This window comes from Thamnophis elegans, chromosome 12 (genome assembly GCF_009769535.1).
Source record: "Thamnophis elegans isolate rThaEle1 chromosome 12, rThaEle1.pri, whole genome shotgun sequence".
Taxonomy (NCBI): Eukaryota; Metazoa; Chordata; class Lepidosauria; order Squamata; family Colubridae; genus Thamnophis; species Thamnophis elegans.
The window spans coordinates 53,239,221-53,256,715 of record NC_045552.1 but is presented as its reverse complement, the minus strand read 5'-3'; the positions used below and the strand labels follow the sequence as shown (position 1 = coordinate 53,256,715).

The window sequence follows — 17,495 nt, the reverse complement described above, 5'->3', positions numbered from 1 at the left end:
CAGCAAAATTCTGGTGACTGTTAAAAAAAGCCCTACAACAGAATTTATTTGCAACACTCATTCTAAAGCTGCTCGGCAATCTACTGCATTCCCTTTTTTGAGCACATGTTAGTGAAAAACATCTTGATTCCTCTGAATGGTGACTGAAATAATTCCTTTAGAATAACAGAATGTCATGTTTGGAAGGACACTGGAAACAGTTTCTTAATTCTGAGATTATGGATCCTTTTTGAAATGTAGTTGAATTTGGCTCCTGTACTAGATATTGACTATTAATGAATCACATTTTGGGATTGCATCCCACAGATGCTGATAAAACCAGTCCTTTAATCCTGCTGATCCTTATTTTGTTTTTTGTTTTTTTATTACTTAGGTCCTTACAGCAAAGGAGAAAAAAGCCCAGTTGGATGACAGAACTAAGATCACAGAGCTTTTTGCTATCGCACTTCCTCAGCTTTTAGCAAAAGTGAGTGCAATTTTTGTTTTTGTTTCTATGTTGATGGCATGCTGGTCGGGCCAGGGGCTGGGATAGAGCTCAGAAGTATGATGAGTTTATTTCATGCTACCTGATGAATCTGATCTACTAATGGTCAAAACAAATCGGCCCTTGATAAGAATTAACGGAATTCATGGGAGCTGTCTCTTGTGGAGCATAGTGACTCCCAACTGATGACGCATTTGACCTCGCCCTCAGGCTCCCCCTGCTCATCTCCTACAATGCTTAGGTCACAGTTGCATAAGAAGGTTGTCTTGTAACAAAGTAAATAGTTGATTAGCCTATTTTGATAAAAATTATTATGGGTGACAGCTCTCCATGTTTTCAAAAAGTGTGGGGTTTTTATTTACCTCTCCCTGGGATTCCGTCTTTTTGCTAAAGTTTCCTGAAACTTGGTGACACTTTCAATGTTCTAATGACATTTACTGAAGAATGTTTGCTAATTCTGATTCCCCATTGTCTACTGTGTTTCTCCAAAAAGACGACCCACCTTGAAAAGGAGCCCTATCACGTTTTTGAGTGTGCGCGATCAAATTAAGCTCCACCCACAAAATTAGCCATAATTAATACCCCGCCCACCCCTGGGCGCAGGGGGTGAAGTGAGGCACACAGATAAAAAATAAACTTGGGGAGGAGGGGGGAGCTGCCCTACTTACTAGGCCTCACACAACTCAACACCTGCCTCGCCACCTTCTGTGGCCGCTTCTGGAAGGCAGCTGAAGGCGAAACAGAGGCCAGGGCGATGCATGTGAATGACAGCAAGCGGCAGAAGAAGTGGGCCAGCAGCAGGCTCCTGCTGGGCGGGGCTGTCGGTGCCGCCACCGTCAGGTGAGTCAGTAATTAGAACCCTCCCCAAAAAAGGCTTTTTTTGGGGGGTCAAAAGAAAATAAGACACGGCATTCTTTTTGGAGAAACACGGTAATACTGAACATTTTAGATTTCTTAAATGAAGCTCACCTTTGGAATTGTGAAAAGTGAAACACTGATTTTATGGGGAAATGTTTGGGATTTAATGAATTGTCATCCATCTCCACAGTATTCTGTAGACGCTGAGAAAGTCACCAACTTGTTACAGTTGCCACAATATTTTGACTTGGAAATCTACACAACAGGGAGATTAGAAAAGGTAAGCCAAGTTAAAAGAACCGGATGAAAACTGAACAGATCTTTTGACCCAAGGCTGGCCTGCCCCTGCGGGGTCTGCAGCTAAGGCCATGGCTGTTTGTACTATCACAACAATTAAGCCCAGTTCCTTTGGAGCAAGGGGCTGTGATGGCGATGAGCGAACAGGAATTTGAACAAGCACATCAGAAAATCGATGGTTGGTTGATTCTCTCTTTTTTTCCATCTTTTTACTAGCATTTGGATGCCTTATTACGACAGATCCGGGATATTGTAGAAAAGCACACAGATACTGACGTTTTGGAAGCTTGTTCTAAAACTTACCACGCCCTCTGCAACGAGGAGTTCACCATCTTTAACCGAGTAGATATTGCAAGAAGCCAGCTCATAGATGAACTAGCAGATAAATTCAACCGGCTCCTTGAAGATTTTCTGCAGGAAGTACGTATCCCTCTCTCCCCACCTCTCTTTCTCTTCCTCCCACCTTCTCACTGTCACTGTCTCCCTCCCTCCCTCCCTCTATCTTGCTCCCCTCCCTCTCTCTCCCTCTCTCTCTCTCAATGTCTCCCTCTTCAAGCTAACCTTTTGTCTCCTGGCTTTTCATTGCGCCCAGATAAAGCCCAGATAAACAGACGGATTGCCTGTGTATGTTTCTCAAATAAATAAATACACTTCACGTATTGGTTTAATACTTCTTAATATTAAAATAGAGCAGAAGGTCATCCTTTGACTTCTTGAAATCATTGGCTGAATTGCAACTCTACAACTTTTGAAACCTAGGGAGAAGAACCTGACGAAGACGACGCCTATCAGGTCTTATCAACATTAAAGCGAATTACTGCTTTTCATAAGTAAGTAAAGCAACAGCTTGTCCACCTTTCACTGGTCTTAATTTTGTTCCTTTATGTGAGGCTTTAGGAATTGTTTTATTGTACGTACATTTTTTTAAAAAAAGGGTCCACTCATTTTCGGTTTTGTTTCAACTTCTGCTATGTCTTGCTAGGATCGCTCTCCTCATTCTGCCTTTAATGGGTACTGAGAGTAATATTAGACAGCGAAAAAATGATACAGGACACTGCTATGCATTCTACACAATTAGAGTATTAAGTCAGAATAACCAAATATGTTTATACATGCATCTATGTGGCAATCCTTTAAAAGAAAATAAGTTGAGGGCAAAAGTAAATGGTCTAATGGTTGAAGGGTTAATGGCAGGAGACAGTGAGTTCTAGTTGGGCCTTAGGCATGAAAGCTGGCTGGGTGACTTTGGGCCTATCACCAGGAGACGGTAAGTTCTACTCCCGCCTTAGGCATGAAAGCTGGCTGGGTGACTTTGGGCCAATTCCACTCTTCCAGATGAACTCACCTTATAGAGTTGTTTGTTTTGGGGAAAATAAGAGGAAGGAGTATTAGGTATGTTGAATTATAAACAACAATAAAACTGGGATGAAAATCAACTAAATAAATGGCCAGAGCTTTACATCTCCACGGATTGGGGCTTTGTGCTTACATTGGAATTCTTTTGACAGTAGCATGTGTAACAGAACCCGATTACAAAGGGTAGTCATTCAGTTGTTCAATGACCGCAGTCACTGCTTGTGCTATCCGTTCAGTACAGTGTGAGAAGAAACAATGAATCAGAGGCCTTCATGCTTTTTTTTGTTTTGTTTCATTTTAATTTTCAGTGCACATGATCTGTCAAGGTGGGACTTGTTTAGTTGTAACTACAAGCTACTAAAAACAGGCATTGAGAATGGAGATATGCCTGAACAGGTTAGTAATTTTTTGCTGTTGTTGTTGTTCCTTTGAAAGGACAATATAAAATAATAGAGCAAGCTGAGAACGATCATACCTTACTCTCAAACTTTTCCTTTCCTTTTCGAAACACAGATTGTTATTCACGCACTGCAGTGTACTCACTATGTAATCCTCTGGCAGCTAGCAAAAGTAGCTGAGAGCAGTTCTACCAAGGTAAGTGCTGGCGGCACCAGAAAAATTTCAGTCCGTGGTAACGGGGTACAGGTAATCCTCGACTTAACGACCACAAAGGGGGGGCCAAACTTTTCTGTTGCCAAGCAAGACGCTTGTTAAGTGGGCTTTGCCCCCTTTTACTTTCGTCACAGATGTTAAGTGAATCACTGCAGTTCTTAAGTGAATAACATTGAATCTGGCTTCCCCAATTGACTTTGCTTGCCAGAAGATCCAGTGTCCCAGGACACTGCAACGATCATAAATACATGCCAGTTCCAAATATTTATAACGGGCCTATGGGTATGCTGCAGTGGTTGTAAGTGTGCAAAAACGTTCATCGGTCTCCCCCCCTCCCCCCCTATACTTAGAACTGTCTGTAAACAAATTGTTATAAGTTGAAGACTATCTATACAAAACCCAAGCATGATGGGCCATTTCAAACTTTCAGGGTTCCTTCTTTGGAAGCTGACAATAAATCCCATTTTATATATATATATTTGTGTGTGTGTGTGCACGTGCGCGCACGCATACGTGCGCATGCACACAGATATACTTAAATAGGAGTAAAAACTCCATTTGAAGTACACTTAGGGTAAAAAGGGATGCTGTGGCTCAGTGGCTCAGATGCTGAACTTGTCGATCAGAAAGGACAGCAGTTTTGAATCCCTAGTGCCGCGTAACGGAATGAGCTCCAGTTACTTGTCCCAGCTTCTGCCAACCTAGCAGTTCAAAAGCAAAAATGCGAGTAGAAAAATAGGGACCACCTTTGATGGGAAGGTAACAGCGTTCCGTGCACCTTCGACATTTAGTCATGCCGTCCACATGACCACGGAGACTTCTTCGGACAGCGCTGGCTCTTCAGCTTTGAAACGGAGATGAGCAACGCCCCCTAGAGTCAGGAATGACTAGCACATATGTACGAGGGAACTTTTACCTTTACCAGAGTAAAAATAGCTGACATTGGAGTAACATGAGAGTTATTTCCGCTTTGCAATAAGAAGAGGGATAGAAATAAGGTGGAATCTCTTTCCTGATTTGCAGAAGTAGGGCCAGTGAAAGATCAAATGACCTGAATTCTTACGGGAAGTTTTACTGTTTCCCTCCATAGAAAAACTTATCACATTTCTTTTTTTTTTTAATGCTCACTTCTATTTATCATGCAAGTATAATTCAAAATAAACACACTCACTGTTTAATATCATTTCATTTTTAAGGAGGACCTTCTACGCTTAAAGAAACAGATGAGAGTTTTTTGTCAAATCTGTCAGCACTACCTTACCAATGTAAATACTGCTGTTAAAGAACAGGTTAGTCACAGATTTTAATATCTGACCATTAGACGGTTTTAATGCAGGAATCATTTTTCATTGGCACTAACCATTGTGTGTAGGAAAGTGCAGCATTATTTGTGTGCCCTGGTTAATGAAACAGATCTGAAACTCTTTGTTTTTTGTTTTTGTTTTTTTCAAATTTTGCCCTGCCAACTGTATTGAAACAGAAGGAGAGGTCTGTATACTTTTTGAAAGGGCAAAACCTAAGAAGGTGCCAAGTTATATATTTGTATAAAAGATAGTATAATTTCATTACTAACAAAGTAAGTACAGCTAAGGTAAAAGTACACAGTAAATACAAGAAAAGATAATGCTGTAAAAATGAATAATAAATCTGTTAGTTCCAAATAATGACTTTGAATGACTTCTATTCAATGAGACAGTTTTGTATTGTGACAATACTTTTAAAAACATAGTCGGGTATGTTAACACAATTTTCTAAGCGTCTATGGAGATTCTCAGTCATTCAGATCATGGTTGTCCCGAAGGTGCTTTTTTTTCAAGAGGCAACTGGGCTTTCTGGTTTATTTTGAAGACGTTTAGCTTTTCCTCCTAGAAGCTTCTTCAGCTCTGACTGGATGGTGAGGAATGGCATTCCTCTCGTTCATTGTTCTCACCATTAGGAAATTTGGTTGATTCTTTTTTTTGGTTAGTTTCCATCCACTGGTTCTTGTCTTGACTTCAGGCGCTTTGGAGAATAGCTTGATGACGCTCCCCCTCCCCTTTCTTATGGCAGCCCCTCAAATATTGGAATACTGCTATCAAGTCGCCTCTAGCTCTCCTAGACATACCCAATTCCTGCAACCGTTCTTCTTATGTCTTAGTCTCCCAGCCTAAGAAAAACCAGAAAGTCCAGTTGCCTCTTGAAAAAAGCACGTTGGGGTAATTTTCTCAGTGCAGTGGTTCTCAACCGTTTCTTCACCACAGACCTAACACAAGATTTAAATCATAACATTTCATCAAGCCTCCACAGACCCTCTGTGATGACATTCCCCCCCCCCCCGGGGGTCCGTGGACCACAGGTTGAGAACCACTGTTCTAAGGGCCTAACTTTCTAGAGGACTTGTGATAAAGATTTGTGTTTTTCTTTCGCCCTTCCTTTTTTAACAAGGCCTGTCATTCCTTCCCTTGCAGGCCTTCACTATTTTGTGTGATGTGTTAATGATCTTCAGCCATCAGATCATGTCAGGTGGACGTGACATGTTAGAGCCATTAGTTTACACTCCTGATTCTTCCTTACAGTCTGAGCTCCTGAGTTTTATTCTTGATCATGTCTTTATTGACCAAGACGATGATAGCAACAGTGCAGGTATGGGTTCTGCGGAGATCTGTCTCTGTGATTTCTTTTTCGTAGCAACAGGTTCTCACGTCTCTTTTTCTCCCTGAATTGTACTTTATTTATTTTTTTAACATAGCCAGACATGGAGGTTACAACAGGAATTGCAGGGTTAGATCTTGGTCTCCACAGAGTGTTTATTTGGTCTCCCAAGGATGGTACTTAGTTAGAAAAGAGTAGGACTTTAGTCCTGTCCCCTTTGAGATGTAGAGGTACAACTTGCTCAGCCTTACTTGTCCTGCTGAGGTTTTTCCTATGAGAAAGTCTGGAATTACGTATCTGTGGAGATTCTCAGTCATCCAAGGTCATGGTTGTCCCAAAGGTGCTTTTTTCAAGTGGCAACTGGACTTTCTGGATTTTTCTTTGAAGACGTTTCACTTCTCATCCAAAAAGTTTCTTCAACTCGGAGAGCAGAAGAAGCTTCTGAGAGAAGCTGAAGAAGATTCTCAGATGAGAAGCGAAACCTCTTCAAAGAAAAAACCGAAAGTCCAGTTGCCTCTTGAAAAAAGCACCTCTGGAATGATGTGTTTCTCATATGCAAAGCCGAGAGCCCTTGAGCTCTGTTTCATCTTATCTTGGGTCACTTTGCTCTTGAAGCTATAGTTTAAATTTTTCTGATGTATGGAGTCTTTGGTGCGCTCTGAATTTTTATAATGAATGTTTGGTGAGCTGTTGTGTGAACTTCCTTAAAATCCCATTGCTCAGGTGATTGAGGAAAAAAATGACTGGAGGTCTGAAAACAAGCTTTAAAACTACCAGCTACTCTAAGAATTTAGGTTATCTTTTTTAAGGTTTTGTTAATTTGTTAATTTTGCAACTCAGAAACATATAAAGGCTTTTTTAAAGTAGTTCATTTCAAGCTAATACTAATGGGGACTTTACCACTTTAAATAAATCTTTTAAGTCTGTTTTTGGTAGCTCACAAAGCATGTTATTCTTTCTCTTGCTATGAACTGTTACCTCGTTAGAATACTGCAGGGCAAAACCAGGTTATAAAGATGTGGTTGATACCGCAATCCTATTGAAATGCCTGCTCCTGAATGAATGCTCATGTACATTCTTTTTTTTTCTTTGTGTTAAAGATGGACAGCAGGATGATGAAGCCAGTAAGATAGAAGCGTTGCACAAAAGAAGAAATTTGCTTGCGGCTTTTTGTAAACTTATTGTATATACCGTGGTGGAAATGAACACTGCTGCAGATATTTTTAAGCAATATATGAAGGTAATGAAAGCCTACAGGGAAAGGGGATCTGAGGTTCTCATATAAAAATAGGGAATGAATGTGATTGTATTAAATCTCTGGAGGCTTCTTTCTTCATTATTAAGGGAGTCCTTCTGGATAACTCTCATTGCCTTGGCTAAAACCAGAAATTAAATGAACATATATTTAAAGCAAGTTACCGTGTAGTTCCTCCAGTTTGAAACGAAGCTACTTTTACTTCTGCTCTTCGTCTCCCAACATTTTTTCATGCCTCTCACAAAGGAATATATTCTAATTGAAATTGAAACTATCTTTATTTTTTTATCCTGATAGTATTACAATGACTACGGAGATATCATCAAAGAAACAATGAGTAAAACGAGGCAAATAGACAAAATTCAGTGTGCAAAGACATTGATTCTCAGTTTGCAGCAGGTATGTTTTTGCTATTCCACGTACTTATCTTGGTTATTGGTTAAAGACAAGCCTTATTAAAAAAAAAACTAAAGAGAGTCAATGTTAACCCTATATGTAATCCTGTTGGACAAGTTTTATTAACAGCGATAAAAATAAGCAAAAAGTGCATAGAAAGACCTCTAGTACAATTAGAATAGTATTCTGCATGTTAGGCAAGTTTCAATTTCAAATTTAAAAAGTAGAATTTCTGAAGCAATTGACTTATTTCTAATGAAATAAGTAAGAGATTCTTCCCGCATTTGAATAGTTCAATGTCCAGTTGAGTTGCTGAAACACTTGAAGAATCTCTTAATTATTTTTAAACAATTTCAAATTGTTTAAAAAGTGTAGAATTTCTGAAGCAATGAGATCACGACTAATGAAATAATTAAGAGATTCCTCACACTTTTGAACAGCTCAGTTGGACATAAGCTTTCATTTTTGAGATCTTAGGTACCACTGTAAAGCAGGGTGACGTATCACTCCCAAATTATCCTAAAGAATGGGGAAACAAGAGGAATCACACATAGAGTTTCCTATTCCAATTCTGCCTCTTATTGTGAGGGAATAGTAGTCAGACCATTGTGGAGAACTTTTGTATTCAGATGAACCAGAAAAACTACATTCAGACATTTCATTGTTTTATTTCTTGCCATTAAGTGCAAGAGGTTAGCTTGTAATTTAGTAAACTTTACAGTTGTGTTTTTATGAAGCAAAACCTATTTTCATTCCTGCATATGAAGCAAAACCTATTTTCATTCCTGCATATTTGCTGAAATGTAAGCCAAATATAATACTGAAAGGTTTATATAAAATGTTGTTTGAAGTCTGGTTTTTGTAGTTTAATAATGTTAGGAGAGAGAGAGGGGGAGGGATGGAGAGAGAGGGAGAGAGAGAGAGTGCATTAAAGCACTACTGAAACAGTGCTGTTCAGTAACACACAAGTTGTATTATGATTGGGAAAAATGTTTTGTTTACGCAGCTTTTCAATGAGATGATCCAGGAAAATGGGTATAATTTTGATAGATCGTCGCCGTCTTTCAGTGGGATTAAGGAACTGGCTCGGCGTTTCGCTTTAACGTTTGGACTCGATCAGCTGAAAACAAGAGAAGCCATTGCTATGTTACACAAGTAATGATTGACTTTTTCTTTACTTTGCAAAGAATTGAATTTCCCTCCCATCATTCTTTCCCTTGTCACCATCAGATGAAGAGAGTCCCCCACCAATAAGCAAAAATGATAAGACATGAAATAAATAAGATAGTTAAATATAGCTTACTCTTAACACTGTTCACCATTCATGATCACTCCTATGGTGTAGTCAGAATGGGAAGAGGAGAAAACATTATTGATAATAAATATTAAAGAAATAAGTGGTTGCCATCAGATAGGGCCATAGATGTTGGTTTCTGATTCTTGTTCTGATTCTGTCCTGATATGATTTTACTAGGTTTCTTTGCTGCTCTACTAACTGACTTTAAGCTTTTATATAGTGTTTTTAGTCTGTTCTAGATTACTGGCCATGTGCACTATTCCTGCTTAATAATGAGGATAATTTCAGACACATTTTGCGTACAAATTCAGCCAGTATTCTTGGTTACACCAATTTGTTCCTGTTAATCTGCACGAGCTATAGAATAATAAATTTGAGAAAAACAAATTAGAACCAGCGCATCTGTCAGAATATATTGGGTTTATATGTAAAAATATTTTGTGTAGAAAACTGCCGGTTTCAGGCAGTTTGTGTCTAAATCAAAATTCGGGGGCTATGGATAGAGATAAGGGTTACTCTGGTTGGAACAAGATTTCAGCAAGTGGCTAAAAATGGAAAAAGCCAAGGAAACAGCAGTGATTTCTGAGCAGGGGAAGCAGGCCCCCAGGGGAGCTGGTGGGATGTGCCACGCTGGGAGGTGCTGAGGAGGTGACAAACTCACTCTGGTTTCCCACTGGGTTTTGTTTCCACTGAACCACAACTCAGCTGGTGTGGTTTGGCATGATTTCCAGAATGTGATGCATTTGGGGTTTCAGCAAAACACTTTTTTTTTCTTCATGCACATCTCCGAGATTTAAATTTGTCATATGTTCAAATCCTGGATCTCCTCTGGCTATGACTCAGTCTAGTTTTGACCCCAAATAAATTTCTCACTTGTAAGAGGCATATAATTTACTCCGTGTGTCTTAAATATAGCAGCACTGATTGAAGTGTAATACCATTTATTCTTTTGAAATATTCAGGGTTTGATGTCAAGCTCTTTTGTGTCAGGAAAATACTCTTAGCAATGCTCACTTGAATTATTATTTTTTTCAGAGATGGGATAGAGTTTGCTTTTAAAGAGCCTAACCCACAAGGAGAAAGCCATCCACCTTTAAATTTGGCATTTCTGGATATATTGAGTGAATTCTCTTCCAAACTTCTCAGGCAAGACAAAAAAACAGTGTAAGTGTTTTACAGCTATTTTCACAGTGTTTTAGAAGCTTAGTTAAGGGATTTTTTTTTTTTAATTTTCAGTGAAACTGGTCTTAAAATAGGGTGGGCAACTACTCGCTGATTTTTCAGGGTAAGGAAGAACACAAATTTCTGGAACTGGGAGGATGAAGAAATATTTCTTCTGGTTCATTCCAGTTGTAAAAATCTATCCTTTATCTAACTCTGTTCCAGGTTTTCTAGGTTTTTGTAATTTTCTTAGTAGAGAGGAAATAAAAAAGATTACTTGACACATGTTGTTAATGGTGGCAAAAATATATTATCAGAAAATTGGTGACCATACAAATCACCCATTATCTCTTCCACATTATAATTTTGAACAGCAGCAGTAACTACCTTTAATAATTCAGTCAATCAACTTAAAAGACAATCCAGGAAGTATTTCTAGTAATCCCTTGCTCCTCCTTTCTTTTGAAGGTACGCTTATCTGGAGAAGTTTATGACCTTTCAGATGTCACTTCGAAGAGAGGATGTGTGGCTTCCACTCATGTCTTACAGGAATTCTTTGCTAGCTGGGGGTGATGACGACACGATGTCAGTCATCAGCGGGATTAGTAATCGAGGGTCAACAGTAAGGAACAAGAAGACAAAACCGGCTACAGGGAAGCGGAAACTCCCTGAAGGTTTGCAGTTATTTATTGTGGTTTTCCTTGGTGTATAGAGTCTATACAGGTAATCCTCCACTTACAACTATTCATTTAATGGCCATTCAAAGTTACAACAGCACTGAAAAAAAGTGGTTTATGACCGTCACATAAGTGTGAAACTTACGTTGCAGCGTCTTCAGGCTCCCATTATCAAAATTCAGACACTTGGCAACTGGCATGTATTTTATGACAGTTGCTCTGTCTGGTGGTCACCTGGTCACCTTTTATAACCTTCCCAGCCGGCTTCTGGCAAGCAGAGTCAATCAGGGAAGCCAGGTTATCACTTAATAACCCCATGATTCACTTCACAACTGCAGGGATTTGCTTAACACTTGTATGTGTGGGGAGGAGTTTGTAAAATGAGGCACAGCTCACTTTGCTGGCCACTTTGCTTGGCAGTGGGAATTTGGGGCTCAGTCATGCTTGTAAGTAGAGGACTATCTGTATTTACATCCCCTACATTGTGCCATAGATTAAGAGCCTACTTGGTTTGTTTCCCATCAGAATGGTGCCTTCTGGTTTGGAAAACTTAAGATTAACACTAATCAAGATTACATCCCAATTATAATCAGATAGATGTTGTAGACCATGCTTTGTAAGTAATGGCACCCACTGCTTATTTGAAGGCGAGTGTCTTGATCCCGACTTACAAACGCAAGCAAATTAGAGCTCTGAGGCTAAGGTTGTCTTCTTGCTCTAAGAACTTCTTTCTTGGGTACATCCTATTGGCACGATCAAATGGAAAACCAGTTCCAAATGTTTCCCGCGGTTTCACTATAATTAAAATAGGAAAGAACTCCCTCCCCAAAAGTCACAGGTCACGTTTGCCAATTAGGTTAATTGGCGGGCTCTCCAGGGATCACTCCCCCGTCTCTATCCACCACCTCTAGAGATGACCTTGGTTCCCATGAGAAAGTTCTGTGTTTTGTCTAGCGATGCATTTCATCCTCCTTCCTTTTCCTCCCACTCTTGTGTGGCAACGGAGGAATAGGAAAGGTAGGTTCGATTCATAGTTGACAACTAGGCTATAGCCCTGCTGATGATACCTAGTTTGGCAATAAAATGTCTGCAAGAAAGCCACCGAGCCCCCCACGGATTACAGATACTGTCCGAGGAGCCCACGGATTCTGAATTGATGCACAGCTCCTGCTTTGTCTTTGCAGCTGAGGAGAGCAGCAGCAGCGACAGCCTGTGGCTGAACAGGGAGCAGGCCATGCACACGCCCATCATGTTACAGACGCCGCAGCTCACTTCCACCATTATGAGGGAGCCCAAAAGGTTGCGGCCGGAAGAGAGCTACATGGGCGTCTACCCCATGCAACCCGAGCACCATCAGGCGCCCATCGACTACAAGTATATGCTTGCTTTTAATTGGGCCTTATCCCCTCCCTGCTCAAATACCGCACCTGTCCCTTGTTTTTGTAAAGAAAGGTGTCATTCCTTCCAGTACGCAGGTAACATGGATGCTGGCTCAAAGACAGCAGGAGGAAGTAGCCAGGCAGCAGCAGGAGAGGGCAGCGATGAACTACGTGAAGCTGAGAACCAACTTGCAGCACGCCATGTGAGTACACAACGGCTGTTTTCCCAAGCTGGGCACTGGCTTTACACACTTGCACACCGGTAGTTAGAAATTGGGTTGCAACAATTTTATATGAAGAGGGTAAAAGTCTTCTTAAGGAGCATTAAACTTTTCCTTCAAAGATAACTTTTCTGGATAGAAAGTAGAACTCTATATTATTGATGCTTCAGACAAACATCACCAATCTATGTATCGTTACCAAGAAGAGAAATGATTTTTTTTTTCAGTTGCTCTCCAATTAATATTGAACGATACTGAAGATTATTCAACTAACGGAAAATTAAACCCTCATGTGAAAAGTGGGGCTAAGCCTCTTCACAAATGTTAATGCTATTTTCATAATAAGAATTTTTCCATACGGGGCTGGCAGTTTTTAATGCTTGAAAGAACACTCGGTGTTGCGTGACTGAGTGGCACTCATAGCCATGTTTAAATGTTCTTTAGCCGACGTGGCACTAGTCTCATGGAGGATGACGAAGAGCCCATCGTCGAAGATGTGATGATGTCATCAGAAGGGCGCATCGAGGATCTCAATGAAGGCATGGACTTTGATACCATGGACATAGACCTAGTAAGAATCAGTTACTTAACTCTTGTTGCAAAAAAAAACAAAACATTCAAACAAACAAACAAACAAATCATTCTCCTTCGTTTAGAAGATTGGTTATATTCTGTAATAACTTTTTCCACTTAAAATGTTGATTTGTCTTAGTTTAAATGCTGAGCCTCTTCTCTTCCTAGATAGATGTATGCAAACCTGGCCTCTCTTATGTCAGGGTTGGAGGGAAACACATTAATGACTCTGCATGAATAAATACAATTAAATCAACCCAATACACTGATAACCTGGTTTGCCTTTTAGCCACCATCAAAGAACAGAAGAGAAAGAACAGAGTTAAAGCCAGATTTCTTTGACCCTGCGTCAATCATGGATGAATCTGTAAGTAGGACGGGACCAGTTTGGGTGAATTGCAGTTTCTTTCCTGGTTGGGGTTTCGGACGTGACCCTTCTAAGTGGGGTGGGTGTTAGGCCCTGCTAGGGTGGCTGGCGTGGTTCAGAATCCTTAGGAATAATTCTGAATTATCTCTGCTGCTGGGAATGGGTAGATCCTTCATCTTTCCTCTGAGACTAGGAGGAAATCAATGATAATGGCAGGAGAGGAATTCCGTTGCAGTCTTTCCCAGAGTCTAGGGCCAGGGAGACTCATCATGGCCACAACCTTTGATGACTACCTTAACATTAAATTACCATATCAAAGGCTGTAATTAAAATAGTCACTGAAAACTTGCCCCAGAGAACATGCATTCCAATAACAGGCGATGTTATTTCTTTGATTCTGCTGTTAATGTGTTTCTGCCCCCTGCCCCCCTCAAAAAAAAAAAACCACAAGGTTTGTACTGTTCTTATTTGAGTGGGTCTCAGGTACAGGTAATTCTTGACTAAGGACCACAGTTGAGTCCAGAATTTCCATTGCTATTATAAGTGAGCCCTTCCTTCCTTCCTTCCTTCCTTCCTTCCTTCCTTCCTTCTTTCCTTCCTTCCTTCCTTCCTTTCTTTCTTTCCCATGTTTGTTAAGCAAATCACTTAATCCAGGGCCTGCCATAAATCATTTTTCAGTGCTGTTATAACTTTCGAGCAGTCACTAAACGGATGGAAATGAGTCAAGACTACCTGTGCTACGGGAAAGGTTGCCCTCTCTGCCTTGAAATGCTGGCAGTTGCTGGTTGCTTACCGCCAAACAGGAATGGAGGGGAAAATCATAATCACAAATGGGATAATTTTCATATAACTTTACTTGAAGAAGCCTTTTCAAAGCTTCCTTGAGTTCCTCATGTAATACAATATGGATGAAAGAAACTGCATAAATTAGAAATAGATGTGTGTGTGTGTCTGTGTGTATGTGTATATATACATACATATACATACATACATATACATATATACATATACACATACATACATACATACATACATACACACACACACACACACACACACACACACACACACACACACACACACATATATATATATATATATATATATATATATATATATATATATAGTCCTTAGATGCCACCACACGAGGGCAGCACATGTTAAACATGATTGAGCAAAGTCTTGTACTTCTTCTGTTGCTGTTGTTATAAGTGTTGGGGTTGTGTTGTTGTTTTTTAAAGAAAATTCAGAACGAAGCTTAAATAGTAGCCATCTTCTGAAGGTCTTTCAAAATAATGATGTCCTGGATTTAAAACTCTCTTTAGAAGGGTAGAATTAACATGGTCTGGGAAGAAACAGAGACAATTGGGAAGGTTTTAGCTTCCATCGCTGATTTTTTTTTTAAATGATAAATATTTGAATGATAAATATTTTGTATATATTCTAAAAGTATTTTCACAAAAAAACTTACAGTTTGATCTTTTCCTCTTTCTTCCAGGTTCTCGGGGTATCAATGTTTTAATACTAGTTCAGCCAATAACTCCGTGGTAAAGTCATTTTCTACTGTGGAAGAGGAGATTTTTAAATTTAAAAAGTGTAGATAACAGTGATATTCTGAGCAAGATATTTTTTTTCTCTAAGGAGAATTGATGTACTTACAAAATCCAGTACATTGAAGGGGCAATTTTCTTTGCCTGAAACAATAAAGGACAAGTAAACGACTTGAGGATAAGCTATTGTTTCTGTTGGGAAACCAGTATTTTATTTATACAATGTTTAGTTTATTTCCAACTCATAATATAAATATCACTTTAAAAATAATAATAATCCTAGCATCAAAGAGGTGCTTAGTGTACGCACTTCTGTCATCTGTTGAACATACTCAAGCAATTATATATATTTTTTCTAGATTATCATTCAAAGCATCAGGTGAAAATTAAATGGGATGTTTTGATTTTGAAGTTTGGAAATCTGTGTAATTAGATGAAAGAAAAGCATTTTTGATGTGATGTTTAAATTCTGGTCAACAGAAACTTTGGTTGTGATAATCATGGAAATAAATTACGAGTGATTTTTTTTTAATTCAGAAATTATTATAGAATATTAAAAAAACACGCCAAGGCTTCCTTGTTACATATTCATGAAATATCCAAGAATCATAAACTGCCAGAAAGCACTGATACCATTTCAGCTTACCCATCTTTAACCCTAAGAGTTTGCTTGTCCTTTAAGAAAAGCAAATGTAATATTGTGAGATTCCTTCCAGTAGTGCCACTGTATTTTGTCTCCAAATAAAGAAGCTTATTGTAGTATGTTTGCAGAAAAAAAAATTCTAAACAAAAATATACAGCTTATTAGAGTGTGGGAATAGGGGTCTAAATTTTAAATAAAAAAGTATAAATATATATATATATATAAAAAATTGGTGCTGATTTTATAATTGCGCAGTTTTAGTTTTTTCTTACTTTTAAATTCCAACTTAAAAATTATGAGGTTTCAGAAATATATTGAAAGTTTAACAATGTTTAAAAAAATAGATTTAAGCATGAGAACTCATGCTTTAAAATGATTTTTAAATTTGTATTTTATATTGTTTTATCTATCTCTGTCTTTGCAAGCAGTCTTCAGGTTAATGATACTTCTAACAGGTTACAGGACATTTCTTCTGTTTGTAAATTGAATTGGGTGATAGAACTTCATCAGTGCCCCCGTCATATTCTTTGAAAGCTAAGCTTTAAGTGAATTTCATTTCTCCCCCAACCCCCCAGTTAAATTTAAAAAAAATAAAAACCCATGGATTTATGTCATTTCAACGTAATTCATTTTTTTTTGCCATGCTTAGGCAGCTAGACAACATTTAAAGGAAATATTAACTTATAACACAAATGTATATTTTTGTCAGTTGTCTCTCAGTTCTTGAGGTATATTATTTCTAATCATTCCATGCGCCTTAATATGCTTGCAATATGATAATTTCCTCAGATAAGCAAATAGAAGAACCTCTTAGACAAAAGGAAAAAAAAATTAATCAAAGCTTGGGCTGTGGTAGCCATAAACCATAGATTCTCTAAAGGATCCTGATAACGTAATTATTTTGAAAATCACGATGTAATACTCAGAGCCAGTTTCGCATAACTCCATTTTGCATAAATATTCACATGTCTAAAATACTGCCTATATTTCTTTTCTTTCTTTTTTTTTTCTCTCTCCTCCTTTACACCACTGCGTTTAAATAGAACTGCTGAGAGGACTGTATATATATGATTTTGTTGATTTTTTTTTCTTACTCTTGAAGGAGTGTTTCTTTGTGAAAGCAGTTCTTACAGCTTTTATGTTTTCAGACTAAAAATGTTTTATATATTTACCTTAACCTGTTGTCCTCCACATTCTATCGTCCTAATTGTACTGTTTTCTGATTTGTATTTATGTCTTGAGACAAGTAACTTTTTGAATAAAAATAAACCTACAGTATGTTGTAAGTTTGATCTTTTTGAATCAAAAGGTAGAGGAAGAAAATAAAAAGAGTGTGAATGGTATAAAAAATGTTATGTTTATAAGAATTAAAGCTTTTTCCATGTCTTTTAAGTGTTTGTCTCAGAATTGGGATAATGTATGGAAAACTGCACTGTTTTATATTTGTAATAAATTGTACAAGTTTTTAAAATGTGAATAAAGCACTAATTGGGTTAATAATTTAAAGTAGAGATGTTATGCGATATGATTGGTCTTAACTATTTCTTCAGTTGGAAAACGACGGTCTCCTCCCCGTTCTGTCTCCATGTATAATAGAATAACAGAGTTGGAAGAGACCTTAGAGGTCTTCTAGTCCAACCTCCTGCCTAGGCAGGAAACCCTACACCACTTCAGACAAATGGTTATCTTCTTAAAAACTTCCAGCGTTGGACCATTTACAACTTCTTACATATTTAAT

The 17,495-nt window shown here is 38.5% G+C and overlaps 1 protein-coding gene across 2 annotated transcripts in view; it reads left to right on the top strand.

Annotated features, from left to right (window-relative positions):
- Positions 1–17,263, top strand: part of STAG2 (stromal antigen 2) — a 47,672-nt gene extending 30,409 nt beyond the window's left edge. For both annotated transcript variants that reach the window (XM_032227185.1, XM_032227186.1), the window contains exons 17-34: positions 374–466; positions 1,533–1,622; positions 1,856–2,059; positions 2,399–2,469; positions 3,304–3,391; positions 3,509–3,589; positions 4,804–4,896; positions 6,055–6,229; positions 7,339–7,478; positions 7,791–7,892; positions 8,896–9,044; positions 10,222–10,350; positions 10,816–11,021; positions 12,209–12,398; positions 12,493–12,606; positions 13,069–13,195; positions 13,487–13,564; positions 15,063–17,263. In XM_032227185.1, coding sequence (XP_032083076.1) covers positions 374–466; positions 1,533–1,622; positions 1,856–2,059; positions 2,399–2,469; positions 3,304–3,391; positions 3,509–3,589; positions 4,804–4,896; positions 6,055–6,229; positions 7,339–7,478; positions 7,791–7,892; positions 8,896–9,044; positions 10,222–10,350; positions 10,816–11,021; positions 12,209–12,398; positions 12,493–12,606; positions 13,069–13,195; positions 13,487–13,564; positions 15,063–15,086 — 2,154 coding nt within the window. In that variant the 3' untranslated portion in view covers positions 15,087–17,263. The remainder of the gene's footprint in view (positions 1–373; positions 467–1,532; positions 1,623–1,855; positions 2,060–2,398; positions 2,470–3,303; positions 3,392–3,508; positions 3,590–4,803; positions 4,897–6,054; positions 6,230–7,338; positions 7,479–7,790; positions 7,893–8,895; positions 9,045–10,221; positions 10,351–10,815; positions 11,022–12,208; positions 12,399–12,492; positions 12,607–13,068; positions 13,196–13,486; positions 13,565–15,062) is intronic.
- Positions 17,264–17,495: the final 232 nt, after the last annotated feature.